This window comes from Simochromis diagramma, unplaced genomic scaffold, assembly GCF_900408965.1.
Source record: "Simochromis diagramma unplaced genomic scaffold, fSimDia1.1 OVJJ01000585.1, whole genome shotgun sequence".
NCBI classification, from domain to species: Eukaryota; Metazoa; Chordata; class Actinopteri; order Cichliformes; family Cichlidae; genus Simochromis; species Simochromis diagramma.
In genome coordinates, this window is record NW_024387398.1 from 6,653,785 (window position 1) to 6,677,057 (window position 23,273).

At 38.8% G+C, this 23,273-nt stretch overlaps 1 protein-coding gene across 2 annotated transcripts; it reads right to left on the reverse strand.

Moving 5' to 3' along the window:
• Positions 1-1,201: 1,201 nt before the first annotated feature.
• Positions 1,202-16,242, reverse strand: tlx2 (T cell leukemia homeobox 2). Of its 2 annotated transcripts, XM_040010429.1 has the most exons (5): positions 15,205-16,242; positions 8,916-9,128; positions 8,092-8,329; positions 5,618-5,798; positions 1,202-5,133 (listed from the first exon to the last, which is right to left on the reverse strand). In XM_040010429.1, the coding sequence occupies exons 1-5, from the start codon at positions 15,719-15,721 to the stop codon at positions 5,122-5,124; spliced, it is 1,161 nt and encodes a 386-aa protein (XP_039866363.1). In that variant the 5' UTR covers positions 15,722-16,242; the 3' UTR covers positions 1,202-5,121. The 2 variants fall into 2 exon arrangements, with proteins under 2 accessions (XP_039866363.1, XP_039866364.1); XM_040010430.1 differs by lacking the exons at positions 1,202-5,133; positions 8,916-9,128 and having other exon boundaries at positions 5,140-5,798.
• Between the last annotated feature and the right edge of the window lie 7,031 nt (positions 16,243-23,273).

Sequence of the window (23,273 nt, forward strand, 5' to 3'; positions counted from 1 at the left end):
TTTGTGTGTGTATCTAGATAGATAGATAGATAGATAGATAGATAGATAGATAGATAGATAGATAGATAGATAGATAGATAGATAGATAGATAGATAGATAGATAGCAGGGTTTATATTTAGACTGTGATCTTTTCCCTCATGTCCATTGTCTAATGTGCTGTTTGGACTAAATAAAAGAGGCCTTTGGTCAGTAATATTAAAAGTCCAGCCCAGGGGGCAGTTGCAGAATTGAAGTGTCCTCTGCGGTTGTTAAAAATATTCATAATACAGTGAAGAATCATTGCAGCCTTGCATATTACAGGAGAAATTAACCATTATGACGTTCCAGACTGAAACAGATCCATCTTCTTAAACTCGCTGTTTTTGTGATGGTCACTTTAAATGTATAAAAACATTACCCTTTTTGGTTTGGTGATCAAGTGAATGACCGCATTGTTCTTTTTAATTACAAGGCAGGGGATATAATAAATCAGATAACTGCCTTTGTCCTGCATGGTTATAACATTTTGTTAGCATTCTTTTATTGTAACCACCTTGTGATGACTGTTGTTGAGAACTGGTGCTATATGAAAATAAATCCGAACTGAAAGGAGCATTCAAATCGGATTCTTCCATAAAAAGAAAAGAAAAGCTGCAGTAAAGTATTTGTTGTGTTAAGGTCAGAAATGTTTCTTTGCATGATAAAGGTTATCACTTTCACTGACACGGAGTGACCTTTCCTTCTTAGAGGACAAGTGAACCCAGCCCATGCCAGCAAAAATCTGCCATTCACATGGCTATTTTACTTTCCTTTAACCATTTCCAGGGCACACAAACAAATGTGTAAAGTGTAATAGGAAAACGACAGCTGAGGTATTACTCAACCTGTATTACTCAACAAGAATAAGTCCTCTTCATGCATGCCTGGAAGCTTGAGAAAGCTTTAAAGTGTCATGTACTGTTGGGACACGTCTGCAGATCCGTTCTCATGAATGATGTGACTTTGATGTGCATGGGCATTACTCAAAACTAGTTTTGCACTTTAGCACAGATAGTAATGCTGTAAGACTGTATGAATGTATGAAGTTGCTGGTGACTGGTCATTTTCTATCACCAATTAGCTTATACTGCTTAATAAAAAATTTAAGTACTTCTTTGAGATTACAGTTATGCTAGAATAATTTTACCATATGAGATAAAAAGAACATACAATGAAATGTTCCCATCTACATATTCCCACTACTGTATAAATTTTCCTTCCTCCTAACCTTAACAGGGAAATGCTCACATTTCCTTGTTCTCTTTTCCTTGTATGCATTCTTATGTGTAAATATGCAAAAGTGTAACTGTTTGCACACACTTAGGGTTCAATTGTATATGTGTGTACATCAAAGAGAGAGACATGAGAGCATATCAAGTCAACAGACAGAGTTTATTCATGTCGTGGCATCAAACAGCAGAAAGAGTTCCTCATTCGTCACTTTGACTTCTGACTTGATCCTTATGGAATTTCCTTGTTTGTTTGTTTTTTTAAATTATCATATTAAACCAATATTTTCAACCGTCTTGCCTTCTACTTCTCTGCCATAAAATCATGTGCACTTTTTGTTAAATATTCTGTATGACTTTATATATCTTTGTAAATGTTAGGGTTTTACTTGCCAATTCAGGCCGAATCCCGTCCATGGATGTGTTTAGTACTGGAAAACATTAATATGTCCATTTAAACCAGTTAGCATCATTTGAACACGTATATATCTACCCTATTCAAAATAAAAGAAGATAAAGGGAATAATAAAGAATGGCATTTCTGAATACAAACTACAAAATCTAAGTAGTATTACCATTACATTCATCAGCAGAGGATTATGGTTCTGAGTCTGAACTGATACCGGTGTTCAAAATAACATTTCTCTAAGAAAATCTATTGTTTGTGGTTCAAACTTTTCATCAAACATAAAAAATAAATTTGTTTAACCTTATTTGGGTGTTTTATCAAACAGAGCTAAACTTGCTGACAAGCCTAATTTGCCCACATGTAATAATCTGCTTATATGCACCTTTTTCAAAAATCTGTCACAATTGACAAAGCAATAGAGGTAAACTGCACAGATCACCTTTGGAGTATTTTGCGGATTTAATGCAAACGGCTACCAAGTATATTGTTAATCTTCAGTAGAGTTCTTCTTCATTGAGCATTTTCTGCTACACAAAAGGATCACAGAACTACTTTAGAGCCAAGAACCATAGATGACCTTTTGTCAACAAAGCCTTGCGTGTCAACACATTAGCAGTTTGGCAGTGTCAGACTGTGTTTGCCTTCCTCTGAAATATTGCAGCTGCCACAGACGGAAAAGTTGTTATAACTGCTGAGTGATGACATTACATCTAGAAAAAAAGAATCTCAAAGATTTTATATCCCGTTTATTTATGCCGTAGATATGCCATGGGATTTGAACATTGGTGTCATGGCATCAAGCCAGTCTGGAAATAAAACTTATCAAATGCTTGGTTTTGTAAAGAATGACAAATATGTCACTGGATTAAATGGAATTTAGTATATTTATTGTCCAGATGAGGCTGTAAAATTATGCTTTTTGTACCAAATGTGCAGGTCACAGGCATTTTACTTATATATATATATATGTTGATAGATGGATAGATAGATGTATATATCGACACTAAAATATGCAGGGTGATAACAAGTAGGAAATATTTATTGCACAAGAGCAGATCTGACTTGATAATCATACTATAGAAGTCAAACTTTCAATGCTTGAAGAGCTAAACCCACCGAAGCGTCAACAACTGCCTGATAACGGCTTAAATGTTTACTGCATTTCTCAAGAATGGAAACAGCTGATTGGAGGAGACAGCACAACGTGGTGAGTACTTTTTGCGTTTATGGTTCTCCTGTTCAAAACAAAATGCTTGATAGGAAGTCTGATATACCTTGAGCCTCTTTGTTCTTGTTCATCTTGTGTGGTGACATTTTATTGGATAAGGACAGGGCTCCTCAGTGGCAACAGAGAGGGGGGTGGGAGAAAAAAAATCCAGTGCCACGATAGGAGAGGAGGAAAAAAATCTTTAAGCACCTGTAGCAAAACACAATGAGCAGTTTTGAAAACGGTAAAAGGAAGGAATTTTTCTAAAATGGGCCAAGTCACGTCTTCAAGGCATTCGAGATAGAGAGATGAAAGCAGCAGGGAGCGGAGGAAGTGGGGGTTGAGGAGGATTCACCTGGAGAGCTGGCTGTTATTGACACGATCTCAACCAGGCAAGACGCTCTGGAAACTGACTAAACATTGGCCCTATGCCTCTGAGAAAACAGAGGGTTGTTGAGGGTGGCTGCAGCTGCAGACAGCTGTTTCGAACCACATCATCAAGCTGCTCTAAGAGAAAGGCAAGGCTCAAACAGGCAGATCTCAAAAAAGAAGGAAAGGGACAGGCCTTTTGATAGGTATTTTTCAGTGGCAGGTACAGCCAAGATTAACAGGAGGTTGATGTTATGCTTTACAGTCCAAAGGAACTGAGTAGCTCACTGTTAAGGAAAGAAGATAGAGCACAACAAGGCCCATTTCCTGTGACGTTCTTTGTGTTGAAGGCTCATTTACAAGCAGGGAACCTGAATGATGTGTTTACTGTGCCTAGGTCTGCCTAGGTCGTTTTTGTTTTGACTTGGGCGATAAGCACGATAGGCTGGATGTGTTGATAACAAATGTTTACGACTGTCTGGTGCGCAGGTGGCCACGATTCGCCCAGACAACAATGGAGGCAAACACCAAAAATGGCTACTCTCCAATAGAGGATGTTTTGTTTTCGTTTTCTAAATAATAGTGCTGTCTTTTGGCATTCCGCTTGTACATTTACCGTAAGTTTAAGTTTAATCGCATTCTTTTTGGCCAAAAGAAGAAACTCTTTCGAAACGTAAAGATACATTAACCATAAAAAAGGCAACAGGTATTTGGGAGATTATTTAGGGTTGAGATTTGCATTCCTGCTGGATTACAGTAAAAGGCAAATGAACTCTGATCAAATCAAGCATCAAAATTCTTGTTTAAGGTAACTGTTGATCTCACTCGGTTATGAAATATGTTTTTTTTGTGCTGGGATGAAGGAAGGAATGACATTATTAAACAAGATATCTGGCCCCCGATAGTTTCAGCCGTTCCCTGCTATCCCTGCTGTTGAGAAGCTATCTCAATCAGTGACCCACAGAAAAAGGCTAAACTTGTTAGCCTTTCATTTGTTGCTTGGTTTCCTGCACCAATCACTGGCCAACTGCTTCGTTAAGTCCTCGCAGTTCAGTGGAGTAAAACAAAAATACAAACAAAATCAGGCTGCCGCATTTCAGATGTTCATTTGGCACAGGCACAGCTCGTACTTTCTCATGTACTCTCATTCTAATTTGAGCTGGCATCGGTTTTCAAACCTTTTATTTATCCAGGGAGGCTTTTGCCGAGCACGCTTGCTGTTTTTTCGGCAACGCCCTGCTTCACGTTCACACATGGGAGCTGTAGTCATCAGTTTTTATGGATAAAAAAAGGTATTGCTCTGTCCTACTCATACAGTTTGATGGTATCTTACCTTTGGGTGGTTTGAAACTTTAATGTGTAATCATAGCCAATTCCCATGAGGCTAACTACATCCCTAAAATCATAAAGTATTATTGCACAGTTTTCATAATGGTGACAAACAACAAACAGGAAGTGAGTGAGGGAACCCAACAAGACAATAAGAAGCAAGAAAAACGGAGAGGTTTGTCATCTTTTCAAAAAGTCACAATATTATTTAATATAAAACACCTTTAAATTCGACATAATGAGGAATCCGTGATCAGGGCTTTCACCAATCCACTACCATTTGAACACTGCAGTTGGGGAGGAGATCCACCTTGGCAGCCGCTGACTTCAATGGTACATCCGAGTGCACACAGAAAAGGGTTGAAACATGCATTTACTACATTGTTACAAAGTCAAAAGCGAAAACATGAGGTCTCTTTTTGCCATTTTTGGCAGAGAGTCTCTCTGCCACCTTGTGAGGGATCCAGAGGCAAAAGAGGGTACAGTCTTGACAGTTGGGCATGTACAGAGGTGTCCATTTGTTTCCTGGCACTTAGGGATAAAGTGCCCTCTTCTCTTTTAGACCGACAGCTGAAGGGAGAGTGGAAACTTGGTGTAAGGCAGGAAATTACTCAACATGCTTTAGATATTTAAGATAACAGTTTTAGACTTGCTTAGTTTTGACAAACATCAATGTAAGTGCGGCTCCTGTGCTGTGAAGTCCGCAAACAGTGTTTTGCAGGTCTGGTCAGTAACCGATAGCTGTGTCTTTCTCTCTACACACTCTTCCCCACCATGTTGCTGGTAACGATCAATGAGTGAATAAGCACATTGTCCATTATTTGATTTGATTTTTTTTCCAAAGTAAGCATCCTGCATCTATGATATCCCAAAATGGTTCTGAGTTTTTGAATGTCAGTCTTGGAAGAAATTCCTCTTTTGTGTCCATTCACACTCACGACACTTTGATCAAGACATTCTGTTTTCTCCCCTTCCCTCCCTTTCTCTTCTAAACACACACACACACACTCATACACGCTCACACTACAGATGCTACAGAGGTGACGGAGGTCACCTTATTGTCTTCTGCCCAGGGCTGCAGGTTCTGCAGGGCGTAGAGGGAGGAGTTGTGCAGGCAGAGTGGGTCCGGCTGCAGTGGCTGGCTCAACGTCTTCTGGAAAGCTTCCTGCTGAAGTTGCAGCATCAGCCGGTTGGCCTGCTGCCTCTCAGCCTCCCTCTCCTCCGCAGTCTGTCTCCTGGGTGAAAGGAGGAGACAAAGGAGAGCAAAGGAGGATTTAAGACCAATATAATGTTTCTTTTTATGGCGATTGTACACAGTATCGACTTGTACCACGTGCCAGAGCGTTTTAGCTGTGTGCTATGCTTTAATAAAGAAACAGTGGGATTCTCTCCCTCCTTCTTTCTTTACTTTTTAAACAGACACGATATGTAGAATAGATCTGCAATTCTGTATTAGGTGCTTCTGTTAAAATTTTCCTGGATAAGTTAGCATATCCAGGGCTCATTTATTATCATTTCTAATTGACAAAACCAAGAAAAAGCTGGCAGTCTTGTGTACTGGTGGTGAAGAATTTCAATCATATGCTGCAATGCCTGAAAATAACAAAAAAAAATATATATCTATATATATAGATATATCTATAGATATATAGATATATATAGTAAAAAGCCACTGATCAAAGAAGTCAAAGGAATCAAGGAAAACAAAAAAAGCTTTTAGCGATCAGATGAGATTGCAAATTTCATAATAAATCATGTGGATTTGCAAATTGCCTGTTTTTTCTTCTGTCTTTGTGCTACACCTGTGCCAGATACTCCTTCTGCTTTTGGCTACATGACAGCTGATCAAGATGAGTGACAGGTGTTGCTGAAGGAACGTGACTAATAGAGGGGGAAGACATACAAAGCACTTCCTGCCTCAAGGTGAAAAGTTGCATCTGTTTCTTTTCTTTTCAAAGAAACGACTACGCACATCCTGTATATGCGCTGTGCTGATATCAACATTTGCTGCGTTGAAAAGTCGTGCGTCTTCCTAAAAAAACAGCCTGTTTTGTAGCGTTTATGTTGGAAAACCTCCAGAGTGAACTGGTGTTTTAGTACTCAACAAAAATTACACTTCTATTTCAATTTAAATAGTGAATGTAAATACTTTTGGCAATTTACTTGGATTACTTTACAAAGGCAAGCATATCTATAAACAGTGGAACATTTTACTCTATCAGTCTTGAAAATTTCTTATTACCATAACAGAATAATTCATGGTGATTTATTTACACACATTTGGAAATGATATGTTAAACAACATGTAATAAATTTTCAATTCTCTTAAAAATATAAAGCAAAATACAAATGGCAGCTAGAAATCACCAGCATAAGCACACCTCTAAAAACACTCTTTCAAGCACGCCAACCTCCATCCATTAGCCACACATTATTGTTAACAGCATTATCATAATCTGATTCCCTGGCTGTTGATTTGATCATCCTCTTGTTACTCGCGTAGTCGTCACACAAAGACATCCCTCATGCTCATCCTATCAGGTGCACACTACAGGGAAATGGCATAAATCTCAGCAAAAGTAGGAAATCAGAAAAGCGAGTTAAGCCAATTCCCTTGTTACTCGTGACATGCCGTTCAGTCTGCTGTTTATTTTAAGCAAATTCATTTTTACTGCACTTTGTAGTGGAAACTGTGCATTAGCATTTTATGGCTTAAGGACATGATTGCTGCAGGGTTTTTTTTCTTCTATAAATGCATTTTTTTAAAGAAAATGTAAATGAACATCCTTAAACCAAAATTCTATATTATACTTTAATTTACAACAAAGAAGGCAGTGATTTTTAACTGTTTTCTTTAACTTTTAAATAGAAAATCATTCGAAAAAGCTTTAAAGCCATTTACACATAAAAACCCTTAGGGTAATGACTTAAGGTAATTTAGCTGTGTGTAATATGCGTTTGAAATATGTATCCTGCTCCTTTAACAAGGGGCAGGGCATCATAATTTGATTTCCTACTCATTTACTTTCAAATGGCTATAAACAACAGTTAGAATGAAGTGAATGAGTGTGTGTTTTTTTCATGGACTCGGCAGTCAATTCCTCCTGTGAGTGTTTCAGTATTGCTTTGGACAGCAGGTTTCTAAAAGGCCTTTCAGGAGGCTCAGGAGTAATTGTGCTTGGTCAAGTGAACTGGCCTCGACTGGCAGCTAAGCTAAGCAAAATAGGTGTTGTGTTGTACAACTCCTTCAATGCAATGTGGGCCATTTTACTTGTCTTCAAAGTAAGACACCAGTAAGCATTTTTGGACGCAAGTGTAAAACAGAGACACATTCTGTAATGTCAGTTTGTGGGACAAGAAGATTTGTAATTCTGCGCAAACATCCTGTCCTAATGAAGTCAAAAACCATCAAGGCCTGTTTGTTTTGCTTAAGTATATAGTGGGATGCAAAAAAAAGAACAAGACGTGACACGTAGAACGGAGAACTATGTTACTTTAGCATCCAATAACACCCTCCTGTAATCTTACCGCCATTTTGTCCGCCTGTTTTGAAACCAGGTCTTAACTTGTGCATCCGTCATCTTCAGCGCCTTGGCCAGGGTGGCACGCTCGGCCGATGCCAGGTACTTCTGTCGGTGAAAACGTTTCTCAAGCTCACAGATCTGCACCCGGCTGAAGGAGGTGCGAGGCTTTTTCCTCTTAGGTGGCGTCCGGTTCTGGTACGGGTGGCCGATTCGACGGGTCACAGAAAAGGGCGAGAGGGCAGCTGAAAGAGGGAGGAAAAAGAGGATTAATTTGTCTGATGAGTGTTTTTTAAATTTGTAAAATTCTAGAGATTTAACATGAATGCTTGATTGGTTACTTATTTCCATTTCTAAGCTGGAGTGACCTGTTCTTCTGAATTATAAATGCATTTCCCCTGAGGATTTATTTCTATAGACTCATAAACCTAGCTAGCTTTCCATTCCTTGGTAAGATAAAAATTATTGTTCATTTGCTGCTAACTGAAAAACAAAGCTATGATGTTTGGGGAGTCTTAAGAGAAGGCCTAGAAGCTGCCAACTGAAGAAGATAACGTCACTGCCACATTTTCCATTTCTGAAGAGCACGCTGAGATGTGCAAACAGAAAATCCAAGGAAAAAGTAATTGAGGCAGAAGTAGAAAAATGGTATGTGAATTATCACTTCAAAATTTAAAGTGCTAGAGGATAAAGACGTGAAAAATACTGACGCATATTAAGATTTCAAATGCTGTTTTAAATCCAGTCTATACTTTCTGGTGGCACACGATGGTGGCTCTTAACAATTAGCTACAGGTGAGGTTTTTTGGTGGGGGAGAGGGGGTGACTCACCTGGGCAAGCACCCTTTGGAAAAGGATAGTCTGCTAGAAGGCCATTGCCGTCTCGCAGGTGGGCAAGCTCGGGGTAATAACATTTGGCTAATGTCTCCACCGTGCTCCAGACAGGGACCCTGCCGATGTCTCCCTTGGGGAGAGGACAGAGGGATCCGGTGGCCCCCGGCCCCCCTGTGGCCTCTCCAGCTCGGCTCTCCTCTGCCTGCTCCCCTAAAGGAAAGGGAGACACAGTGAGGTCCCGCATCTGGAGCACAGCAGCAGCTGCCGCCGGGCGGGCACCGACGCATAACAGCTAATCACATGAAGGGGCCTAAATGATGAACAGAGTCTACTTTAATGCCATTTGCTTCTAGTCTCTTAAGTTAGCATTTGGAGATCTTTAGCTAAGAAATGAGATATATGCCATTCAGAAAAAAAAATAAGTGACATCTAGCAGGATTACACAGATAAATCAAGCCCTGGCTGACCAATCAAAAACCTACAGCCAAGGTCATCCTCTGACAATGTGATGAAGCTCCATAAGTACTATTCACAGACCTACATAATATAATTGTAAGCCTAACAAAACACAATTTCTGAAGGAAAGTAGATTTTGGTGGGTCTTTTTTCATCACAATAATTACATTTAAAAAATATTTGATATTTGCAAAATGTCTTGGAGCACAAACATGAAGTGTGTGTCATTACAACTCAAGCAATAACCTCAATTTGCAATTGTGTAACTTCTTGCACAGTGACATCATTTTTTGCAGAATAGGCTGTCATAAACTTTACACGCATTACTATTTAGAATATAGACACAATATAATACACTTTATACTGCAGTTTTGCACTGTAAGGGTGTACATTGTGTTTTTCTTCACTCTCTGCCTCAGTGCCTCGTGGTTCTCTTTCAACTGCCGGGTATTAATAACAACTTATCTTCTTGCATCATAAAATATCTATGAATCCTGTCTATTTTGTCAGCCATGGGTAAACAGAAGATCAATAAATGTAATGAGATCGTTGGCCATAGATCCACTCCCAAGCCACATTCTCATTCTGAATGGAAATCAGCAGAAGAAAAGAGAAAAAAAAATACTTTCTGTCTTCTCTCCTTCTCTCTCTATCTCTATGTCATCCGTTCCCAGCAAGCTGTTTTGCCTGCTGTCTTACAGGGTGTTTATTTGTTTTTGTTTTGTCAGAAAAGCTCACCAGGAGCCAAAATGAATATGAAAACATCTGCATAGGTGTCCCCTCAGGGTTACGTGCTGCTCCTGCTGCTGCTCCTCCTGCTGCTGCTGTTCTCAGAGTTTTCAGCGACTTGAAAATTCATTTGCTATACAGACGATGACAATTTGGATGTAAAATAGAACATGAAGTTATTACGCACTTGGCAGTCATTTCAAGGGAGCCGCCAACGTCCCCTGATGGTGCTGAACATGAGTGGCAAATTGAAGCGTACACAAACAAATGATTTGTAAAGTAAAGATGAATAGCTACTATGCACTGTTACGGTAGGTCACATAAAGTTAACATCACGTAAGTGCAAATTAGTAGCACAGATTTAGTGTCTGAAGTGAAAATGTGCTACAGTTATTGGCTTTTGCATGGATTTATAGTGACCATGACCTCTTCGTTCCCTCTCATTATTATTTTTAATCTTCTATGTTAATATTCTTATAACAATTTCACGTTATGTGCTGCTCTGATGCTCAATAATAATAAAAAATGGTAATTGTACCCCTCCAATATTCCTTTTGGGACTTAGACCGGCATCTGTAGTATTTAATCATGAGTTTCTAATGACAAAATCCCCAAGATATTTCTATAACACTACTATAGGTGCTCACAATGGACTGGAGCACCTCCACAGTCCTTAATACTGAATTATACGGCCCTTATTGGACTTCATAGTGTGTTTCTAAATCTCCTGTAAAGCCACATTCTTACAGTAACTTTAAAGTGGAGTCTTAAATGTACAGCACATATGTTAAGCAACATATCATTTTTGCTTTTTGTGTCATTGCCCAAATCTATTTGGAGCTTTATGGGTCCCACAGAGAAAGCAAGCGTGCCTGTTGTTGCTCCCAGCGGCAGGTCTGGCTAACTAATACAGCATTAGATGGCTATTTCAAGCCATCTGTGGGCTAAGTAATGGGCCAGGCACATACAAGCACGTTCAGAGGCAACCTAACATGCAGCAGCAGCCTTTAGACCTGACAAGTACAGCAAGGCTTTGCTTTACAGTGTGCAAAATCCTGATAAATATATGATCCAGTGGTGTGATACCCCACCAGACATGTTTAATGCTTTTTTTTTTCTTTGGTTTTACTCCATATGCCTTCAGGTTTATCCATTACTATAATTATCGAGACTGTGAACTGCAGTATAGAATCAAAACGAATTATGCAATGTGCTGGATTTTAAGCCAAACCAATTAAGAATGCCCTTGCTCAATTGCATCAGTGAGTAGGTTAGTTTAGTGACAGTCAGTGTAAACTAGCTGGATATAACTGGATTATAAGTAATGTGTTACAAATAATAGTACCGAAAATTAAAGCCATATGGAATAACAAATATACTAGTCAAAATTTTATAAATCTGAAATATATCAGAAATACTGATGGCAGTAATTTGTATCTGAAGAAGAATACCACTCCTGTACAGATTCCAAATGTAAGGGTATAATAAGTCCCACGAGCTTAGAGCTTCCACAATTAGGAAATGAGTTATTAAATAAAGCTGTAAAACATAATTATTTTTCTAATAATTAATTGTTTTCCTATAGCTCGGAAAACAGTTAAGCAGTCTGTATGTGGCCATTATCCCCAACAAAAAAGCGATCATGTAAGTGTTCCCATGAAACAAAGAAAATGAAAAGAATCACCAGCAACCAAAAATAAATACTGCAAAACACATTGCACATTTTGTTCTGCCTCTTCATCAAATGGAAAAGAAAATGGGTGCGAATGCTAAATCTGTTGCCTGGATAACACAATTTAGCATAAGCATATCAAAAAATAAAATGCTACCGTGGAGAATATGTTTGCCATAATAAAACCACTTATACTTAATAACACTTCCCGGTGACAGCGCCTCCCGTCCCCACGGCGGATATTACCTTTGTAGCAATCTAATAAATATATCCGTGAAGGATTCTAAAGGGGATATTGAAATATAACATGAACATATATTGCTATTTATTACACTATACGCAACAAAAAGCAGGGATACTGTCTTTTGTCACACGGAAAATCAGGCCAGCGTGGAAGCAAAAGGGCAGGAGCGGGTTCAGCTCTGAAATAAAATCATATTTTTTCGGCCCTGCTGCCATTTACACCCAGACACAGATATACAGGAGAGAAAAGGCGCTTTAATTATATTTCTTTTATTGCTGTTAGGTGGTCTACAGTGAAAGACGCTGTATTATTGCTCTGTTTATTGTCAAAATGTCCAAACAATTCAAAGAACATATTATTATGTACTTTGATCCTTCATCACAGATTACAAATTTCTGTTAGATTATTGTTATTATTATTATATTAGTAGTAGTAGTAGTAGTAGTAGTAATCACTAGTGGTAAAAGGCTTGGTTTCTTAAAATTAGTACATATTTTACTTGACATTTTGTGCTGTAAAGCCCACTTTTCATTTCACTATCCATTACATTTTTCTTCAGTTACTAACTAGTCTTAATTTTCATTACATATTATTGTGCTATGTTTTATGTTATTAATGTATTATTTTTTTTAATTCGTTTCTGACGTAAAAAAAATAATAATGTGAAAAAAATAACATTACAAATAAATCTTGAACCCGTATATAGACGGGTTTGTTTATTTTTTTTGAGCAGAGTACATTGAAAAATAAAGGTGGCTACTGTTAGCCTCCGACTACTACTGCTGCTGTTGCTGCTATAGTAGTGCGTGTGTACTTTTACGCACGGTGCGGCTTTTTGTATGATTTTATTCTTCTCTGGTTGATTTTTGCCTACATGTTCAGGAACAGCAGATGGAAAATAGCAGCTAGCTAACCCTGGTGAACTTAAACTTAATTCTTCACTTCACTTCGTCCTTCAGAAATAAATAAAAATAAAATAACACATAAATTAGTTGTAATAAAATAGCCTGACGCACAACATTTTAGGCCTGTAAGCGCTGAGTGAATACACAGAGGAGTGGGTGACCACCAAGGATTCATCAGTAGGCTACATGAAGTGTATCTTTACAGATGGATAAATGATGCCCCTTATAACCCGTAAATCTTTTGCGACAGTCCAATCCAGCTTACTGTGATTAATAACACGAGTTTGTGCCATGTGGGAGGCATCCCGGCGTGAAAAATGAGAATCTATTGTCGAAGTTAACAGGTTTCGTTTACATCTCTGCAAGAAAAAAAAAGAAAGAAATCCTGCCACGAATGCCAGAGCTGGAAGCATTTGGCAACATGTTTAGCTGTTTAAAGCTGCACGGGACCGTTTTTCTCCTCCGGTTTCAACTTGGAAGGCGAAAAGGAAAAACAAGAAACAAGGAGAAACATTTAAAACGGTGCTCTACCCATCAGGATAGATGATAGTCCATTTGATTTACGGCCTTTTATAGGAAACAGAGCAGGCTAAATCTGGAGTGTTTGTGTGTGTATATCTGAATGTGTGTGTGTGTCTGCGCGCGTGTGTGTGTATGTGTGGATAGTGCTACTGTAGCTGCTGCTGTAGCTGTTCCTGCTGCTGGTGATCTTTGGCTGATCAATACAGAGGAAAGATATAAGCTGCGAAATAATTACAGCGACACAAAGCTGAGAGAAATTAAACGAGGGGCCCTCGGTGACTATGAGTAAAATTGATAAGCCTATTTACACTGTATCTTTTTGCAGATGACATATCGTCCCCCGGTATTTAATAATTAATCAGGTAGAAAGAACTGAAGAGTGAATATTTAATGCATGGAGAGGAGGGGGCGTGCGCGCGCAAATCCATGATGTTCTTCCTTTATAGCAATGAGGTCATGAGAAAAATATAAGCTGAACCACCCCTCCCCCACCCAAAAAAAGAAAACAGAGAACGCAGAAATCGTTTTTATGAAATACGTTTACCTATCTCAGCATATTCCATTAAAATTTTATTGGCAATCGTTTTTTTTTTTTTTACCATTTTCTCTCTGAGAATTATGTTTCGTATGTTTTTCATATAATTTATTATAAACAATATATAGTCGTTATACTAGAAAAGAACTTATCTTCAATTGCATTACATTTCATTATTTAAATAAGCATACATATAATATTTAAATAAGTAAAGCAAATATCTCATTTTGGATTGAGAAGGAAACAAATAAAAAAACGATGTCAGCCTTTAAGTAGCATGTGATTCTGATAGTGTTGAAGGGCGTGTGGGGTTTTGGGAACAAAAATGGCTGCATGTGTTTGCAGACACCTGAATAAAAAACATAGGCAGGAATTATGTAACTCATCGTGGGTATTAAAAGCCCAAATGGCACAAAAATTGACTTCGGTGAATTTCATTTTTAAGGAAAAAAATAAAAGCAGCTGGTTCTGAAAGAAGTAAAATTGGAAATAAAAACTACAAATTAAAAAAAAAAAACCCACTGAAGTCTACATATAGTCTGCTAGAGTAAGTCTGCAAGCAATATTGTAGCTGTTGTCCAATTATAGGTTACTGCTGTGTCATAACATTTAATCTAATAGCCTAATTTACTCAGCTCAAATAATACTACTACTACTACTAATAATAATAATAATAATAATAATAATAATAATAATAATACATTCTTGTTTAGAATTTAACATGTCATATATTGTTACTACGGTGACTCATCTTCTTGCTTTCTCAATTGGCTCTCCGGGAGAGGGGGAAAAAAATCATTCATCCTCATGAAAAAACGGGGGACGTCGTTATCCGTCATCCGCTGTAAATGGAGAGTGATGGTCCAATACTGATTCATCAGCATGTCCGAGTCAATTTCTCCACTCGTTTATCAGGCTGCCCTTCCAGCATAATAAAACTGACTGTGTGCGCATATATGATTCGTTATAGATTACAACCTAAAGATGAAATCATCAGCGCCACATTGTTGAGCCATTAGGCCCACTTCACGCTTCGTCGGTCGGAGGTTGTTTTCAACACAAGTGTTAGTAAATTCATAATTTCCTCTTTAGTGGCTGTCAGGAAAATATTCACTTTTTTGGTGGTAAATAACGAGGTCTTGCTTTCTGACCTACTATGTCTGTGTTCATGAAAAACATTAAACTACAAGTGTTGTGGGACCAGGATAAGATTTATTCTTTACCTGTTAATCTGTCCTTGGCGAATCTTCTGCTGCTTTCCATCCACGGAAATGTGAAGTTTGCTGCATTCCCCATTCCCATCCCCGGCATCGAGGGGATGCCGGGTCCGATGCCCGGTGGATGCGTCGATGGGGGTGGATGAGGAGCAGCAGCGGCGGGTGGCGGTGGCGGAGGCGGCATGGGCCTGTGCGCCGGCACCCGAATTACCCCACCTGCACCTCCAGAGTTCACGTTAACGTTCATGTTCATGTTCATACTGACGTTCATGTTCATGTTGACATTATAGGAGCCGGCTAAACCCGCTGCTGCTGCCATGGAGCAGGCCGGGTTGTAGACGCTGTTGTACCCGTTGCTGTAGACATTAGAGGCCAGCGCGTAATCCGGGTCACCGGTCCGGTTGGGGAGCATGCAGCCGCTGGACTGGTCCGAGCTGTTGAGGATCTGGTCGATGCCGAAGCTGATGGGTTCATGCTGCTGCTGGTGCGTCTGGTTCACCTCCTCGATCCCAGTGTGCTCCATAGTTTTTGTTCGTAATGTGCTTGTCAGTATATTTTATCAGCGCACGGATGTGTTTTTGACATATAGCAATTCACGCCTTTGGAAATGAAGTATTTGGATGTAGTCTGCAGTGGTGAGCTTTTTTTTTTTTTTTTTTTTTTTTTTGCTTTCGAGCATCGACACGGGCCTGTTCTACTCCCAGGAAACCAATAAGGTGTCCAGCGCTATCCAAAATCTTCCCATTATTTTTTGTCCAACAGTGGGATCGGGTGTTCCCTAAATTAAATGCCTATCCGTCGGACTAAGAAATACCGTATCCATCTTTAATAGCGAGTTCTTTCCAAGTGAATTAGATACAAGGCAGCTTTACAACAAGAAAAACAGCCGATAAATGCCAAATGGCTATCCCGAGTAGCCTACTTACTGAGAAAAATCCGAGATTTTGGGGGGGGAGGCACCTCTCTGGAGAGACTTGATGCGCTTTGTTCGCCTACTCGGGCAAAGACGATCCATACGCTGGGGTCATGATAGGATAACCAAGCTCGTCGCATCAAAATGGAGCTGAAGACAAAACAAAACAACCCCGAAGAAGCGAAACGAAGCGCTGACCTCGCAGGCGTGTTTATTAATTGGAGGGGAGCGCGGAAGAGTGCTCTGTAGTGCTGAATGGTGAAGTGCGTTTCAGCAGGTGAGACTACCCTCTGCGTAAAAGCTGCCATTCGGTCCTCCAGCCAACCCTCCTTCCCTCCCTCTCTTCTTCCCTCCCTCCTCCACGGTAGGACAGTTGTTTTGCTCGGATGTCTTAAAGAAACCGCAGCTTTTTATTTTTTATTCAGCTCTTCTGGTTTCAAATGCAAGGTTTCGTGCATTTAGTGGAACTGAGGCCCGCGTCAAGTGGCTACTTTCACCTTAATGCTCCTCTACGTATCAGAGATTTGAGAACTATGCTAGGTCTTCAGGAATGATAATATTTTTTCAGTTTTAAGAAAGTAAATTATTTAACAAAAATCAAAATTGAACAACAGTGGGGGACAAAATCACAGGACAAAAAAAAATGAACATTGCTGTCTGTGAACATAAACTAAAGATTTATGTAAACATTTCCCACAATAACATTATGAGCTTTGGTGAGTTTATGACAGCAAATGGTCTGATAATCATTATCTTTATGTTATGACCAAGGTTTTCAAATCAGTGCTCTCTGTTAGGATTTTATTCTTTCCCCAAGGAAACCTGCTGCTGAACATGATTTGGAACAGAACTTAATAGCAAGGGGACGCTTTAAGGAAAACAACAGTTTACTCTTCAATTAATCCTACTTTATCTGTAATCCACGAAGCCACTTAAACTGCATACACAGTGACACATATTCCGCCAGAGTTTGTTGGTACCATCATTTATCCATTATTCACCAATATTCTAACCAGTAGAAACGGACAGAAGATCAAAAGAAGTGACAGCGAGCTGTGTGGTATCTCCGCTGATTTGATGGCAGCTGATAGCAGTACAATTTATTCTAAATGAAACAACAAACTGTGAGCAAGTGTAAAGGTGCTTGTTGCGCGTTTGCGCACAATGAAGTCATAAATCTCAGATTTTGATGTGATCACTGTAGGCGCTGATAGTCTCATTCCAATACACACGATCACAAAACTAGATAGATAGATAGATAGATAGATAGATAGATAGATAGATAGATAGATAGATAGATAGATAGATAGATAGATAGATAGATAGATAGATAGAATTAAACAAATAAATAGCAGATGGACAGATATCAAGAAGCCAAATGTGAAAAGCGGCGTTTCTGATTTGCACAAATTATTTAACCTTTCCCCGCCCGGAGCGACGACGTGGATCAGTCGGGTCTCAATTCAATAAAAATGAAAAATGGCTCATAATAAAAGCGCGACACGGGGAAAAACGAATTTAATATATCACCGTTTTATTACGCACTTATTTCACTTTCTGTGCGAATAAAGATATCTCTCAACTGCACAAGGTGGCTAGAGGGAAGCATAAAAATCAATTGTGTGAATTCGAGGCCATATCAATAACGGTGCGGGACGAGACCGGTGCGAGTGTAGCTGCTATTAGGCCTGTTTATATTTGTGCGTTACAATAAAATGAATAGGGACGGGAGGATGCACTGAGACTCGGATCAGCTTACTGACAAGGTAATTGGCCGTTTATGCAAAACCAGGAAGATCTATGGGCAGGAAGGCGGAAAATAATGTTTGCAAGCCACTTTGGGGTAACACATCTCTCCCTGTTGGTGATGTCAGCAGCTGTGATGTGATGTCTGATTGGGCGTCACCTTAAGTGACTTTTTTTTTCTTTTTGGATACAGAGCATGCAGGGAATCCCATTTTTTCCATGTCCAGTAAATAGAAAATCTGATGTACTGATGCACGATTTACAGAACTGTATCTAAAATTGCCGACTGCTCTATTGTTGCGCAACACTGTAATGTAGATTCAGACTTTTAAAAGGATGATCAACTTGTGTGTGGGGTCAGCGTTAGATGAATGCGTCCTATCACAAATTCTGAGTGATTATAATCTAAAACATTTGGGATTTGAGGGATCTGAGGGAAGCTGTTAGATCGCATATTCCGATTAGATCATAATAATAATAGTAATTAGTAGTAGTATTAGTAGCATTTACATTTATATTGATTATTTGACATCTCATTTCCGAAGGATTTTAAGAGACATAATCATGTTATACAAAAGAGTTAAAGTGTAAACCTCTAATGTAGGTGTAATATCTGAGATCTCTTTATTGAGCTTGACAACCTGAGCCTGCTCAATAGGACACCAAGCGTCTTGTTTCATTATTCTCAACAATTTAGACTGCACACCATGATTAGCTCTCGTGTAAAATGAACGTATTATAATGAGACACCAGGGAGTTAAGATGGGGTTTTAAAACTTATCTGATGTCTAATGTGTAGTTTGGGACTCTTTAGATGGATCGAGCAACTTCTTATCCTGTGACCTGTAGCAGGGTTTCCTTCTACTTGTATACCTTTTTTATTATTTTCAATCCATTAAATGGTTATTTTTTTTTTTTTTTAAATTCTCTGGATTTTATTTTCTTTTGACATCCAAAGCACCAGGTTTTGAGCCATATCTTGCTAAATCTTATAGACGCATATGTTCGTCTGACATAGCGCATTGTGAAACACTGTTGGGACTGTTCTCTGTGGACTCCATATTCTCTCTAGCTTCAAGTGCGAGTTAAAATATCTTCCTCTGGCCACACTTCCCACTTATATATATCTCCCAGTCTGCGAATCTGCGGTGGCAATTACCCAGTTTTCCAAAAGAGACTGTTTTTTCTTCCAATGTGCTACACCTGCAGAACGTCTTAAATTATTGTAGATTTTTGAATAAAGATCCCTGAACTTGTTTTGTCATTATAAAAATCTATAATAGGCCCATAGGAGGTTTATCTATAGGTTTTAAACGTAAACTCAACATGATGCTGTGCAGGTTTGCAATCAGCAGTTTTACTAATGCAATAAAACCCCATAGCCAATTAAGATACCCCCCCCCCCCCGCACACACACACACACACACTCAGACACGCACATCCCAACACACACAAACACACGTGCGCATGCACGCATGCTCTCTACTCTCTCTTAATATGAAAGCCCCTTGCTGACTTTGCCCAAAGGCGTTGTCTATGGTTGCCGGCTGTGCGTGATGAATCGTTATCTCCAGGCCATGTTGCTCGTCTGGGTAATAAAGTACCAGCAAAGCGGAGACAAAAGGAATTTGTCACAGTTGCCTCCCCGATATATTAGTGACCTATAGGCCGATTTAGCTCTCATTTGGGGGACTGAGGGAGCTGCACACCAAATTAAAATGAACAGAAGAGGATGATAAAAAAGACGCAAATGGCAAAGTTACGTATAAGCAAAGAGCCAAAGGATGCTCGGGCTTTGGGAGAGGGCCGTATAGATCTCGTTCTGGGCTTACAAATTCATAATAATATACAACTAGCGGTATACTTTAGTTACAGGTAATCTTTCACATAATGCTCTAAGATGCATGCGAATCAGCTTTCAGTGCTGCAAGTGTTCAACGTTTTCCAATACATTTCAGCCGGTCATAAATCTGGATTTGGCCTAATTCTCCAGCACTGAGGGGATCACAGTTCAGGCCTATTCTAAGTTATTATTTATATGTAATCCTTGAGGTGTTTTATTGACAGAACGTTGATAAGAAAGGAATACAAGACAACATAGCCAAGTCACCAAACAGAAAAAGCTTAAGGTTAAATACTGGACACAATGTTACTTAAATAAAAAAAAAGTATAATTTTACCCAGTGAATCATCAACAAAACTTTCAACAAAGTTCACCGTTTCCCCCTGAAATGAATGGAAATACTCGAGTAAAATATTGTTTTCTTAAAGTGGCCTGGAGGATTCACTCTCTGTAATAATATTATTTTGTATCACTGGCTTTGTATCTTTAGATTGTGCTATGAATTTTTTTACTGTCCATGGATTTTTTGTACAGGAAGAACCCCACCCACACCCCTCCATTCACTTAAAGTTGACTTCATTTTTCCATAAAACAACAAAATAAAACAAAACTAAGAAAAAATAGAGAGCACATTGATAAGTGTGAACATCTTCCTGCCTAGTTGACACCACACACACAAAACCTGCAGTTAACACAGGAAAAATTCACTAAGGACAAACACAGGCATCTCATAATGGATGTCTACCTGCCAAGTTATATGCTCTTCTCTTCCCAGTTTTGTTTGGTTCTCTGTTGCTATTAGGTTGAAATTCAGAGGAGACACACCTAGAAAAAATAACAAAGTCCAACTGTTAAAGGACTCATCCATGCATCAAGTTAAAAATTAAAATGCACTGTTCCAAAGACCTAAAAATGTCATTATAAAATACCCATGAATTTTAATAAACTCAAAAGTTCAATACCACATGTTTATTGGAAACACATAGCATTACCACGGCACGTTTTGTTGTCTGTGAGAAGAACATGAGTTCTTCGACAAAAGCCTTTTCACAGTTACTTAATACAAGTATATTTGTCTGATTTGTCTGTGCTTTACGTTTGGTGGTGAATTCTGCTGTTGCCCTTACCTTTACAGTTCAAGCCATATCAGTGATCAGCTTAGGCACATTTACAGATTTCTGATTCATAGCAAGACTACAGGCAAGGGTGTCTTGGTAGCCTTTGAGTGGGTTTAGTTCCCACAGTCTTTTCTCCAGGTAGCGAGATAAATAAATGGACACCTGCACAAAAATCATATTTGGCCTCAATGCTAGCACCTTAATGATCTCTGAAAGTATCTAGAAATATATAACAGCTAGAGTATTTTGTGCTGCCAGGAGCCTTGTTTTATTGCAATTCAAAGTATACAAATTTGTGTATACATGGACAGAAATTGATCTTTTTCAGCCCAGAGTACATTCAAAGTAAAAGTTACTTGTGTGTAGGTACATTCTTGGACAAATGCCTGCTAACACTTGGCTGCTGTGTGCCCACAAATTTTAAACCACACCAACATGGTCGGATATTTGAAAACCTTCTTTGATATGACAACTTCCTATCTAGAAATAGTTTAAAGAAATGGGTTTCTGAAGACAAGAAACAAGAGGTTAGCCTTGTGCTGTTCCATCTCTTTTCGTTTTAGATCAAAAATAGTTCATTTGACAGTTTTGTGTGAGTTTCCAAAGGGTAGCAAACCTGACCTGACACCACTTATCCTTGACCTCAATAGGCTTGACTTTGACTGTATGGAATTAAGTATCAGCTAACTTAATAATCAGTCTCTCTGAAAGCATTGCCTTGCATGACTAAATAGACAGTGGATGGGAAGTATGGAAATACGCTAATGGAACTTGTTGAAATCTTGCACGTCTGCACCAATTTCGAGCTCGTCACACTGGTAACCTTGAAAATAAAGGTTTCCAACAATGTGGAGAATTATGTAAAAATGTCTGTAAGTAAGTCTAAGATTTTTTTTTCAAAATATAGCTATTAATTATAGTGCCTTAATGCAGCCAAAAACTGATAAGTAAAAATAAGTTGTAAAATCTTAGGAAACAAAGTGTAAAAATATTGGTTCCACATGGGGCACAAACCCTGGTGTCTTGAGTCAAAGTCTTTGGACATAAAAGAAGAAGCAAAAAGCCACAAGAATAGGATATACCCATAGAACCCTGAATCATGTCACTCTCCAGTTACAAAACTGTGGTGCAATAACTATGCTGTGATCCGCAGATGGTACTGAAGGTGTAGAATTCAGGCTTGAAGAGGGTAATGTACTTGTGCTTTTTTCCAAACACTTACAGGAGCCTCATAGAAACAGAGAAGCAGAAGAATTTCATAGAAAAATATTTCAGGTTTTCTGTGCACTTGTTTTTGCACTCATGCCCACTTGATACATGGAGAATTATAACTTATTGACTTTACTGTCTAAAAGATGGTACATATTAATGTATTTTTTTTTATAAAATGCATGAACTGAGAAGTCCTCTTGGCTCCATGAGCTGTGACAGAAGTATTAATCAAAGTAGATGAATGCAACTGCTTATATTTTTTTAATTTATTTTCCAGGATATCTAGCAACTGGATTAAATAGGTCTCTATTAAAGATAAGAGCTATAAAGTTGTTGTTGTTGTTGTTGTTTTTTAGAAATATAAAACAATCATTCTACTTAGTAAAATTGAACCTCTACAGTATTAGATTGTTCAAACTTTTCACTGGTTCCAGACAGTGACAGGTTTTACTCTTGGCAGCCAGGGTTGTTTACTCACACGAAAATCACTTTCATTTTCTGTTTTGGTAATATCGTTAAGTTGTGTTTGCAATCTGCAGGTTGTGTTGGGTTTTTTTGCTGAGCACTGATTTCGCCATATCCCCAGTTTTCAAAATTCAAAATCCCATTTTCTGCCATAGGAACGACACCTATAATCACCAGTGACCCTCCTCGTGTTGCTACCCTGTAGCCATCAACCTTCATGGTGTTGAGCCTTTTATCGAGTGTAGACAAACAAGACTCAGCGACTCAAGAAACAACATCAGCATGTAGAGTGCAGCGCCACCAGTGTTCTGCTACAAATCACAGAACCCATAAAGAACCGTCATGTACGTGGAACCCTTTTTGTTGAGAGTGTAGGATTACATTATTCTGCATTTGGAGGGTTCAGTCCTTGACTCTTCGCCTCCCTCAGGGGAAAACCTGGCGCCTCATGCCCCTATCAGACGACTCAACTGGACTGAATGGAGAGGAGGAGGGGAGGAAGAGGGGAGTAAAACCAGTGAAAAAAGAGATGAGAAACCGCTGAAATACAGGCATGGGACTGGGAGGATGGAGGGATGTCATGTTTCTGCACTAGGCCTAAAAAAAGAATCGGGTAATTATTATTATTATTATTATTATTATTATTATTATTATTATTGTTGTTGTTGTTGTTGTTGTTGTTATTATTATTGTTGTTGTTGTTGTTGTTTTCATTATTGTGATACATGTATTTATTTTAAAAGGCTAAACTGTATTTAATCTCTAAGTTTTTATGAAA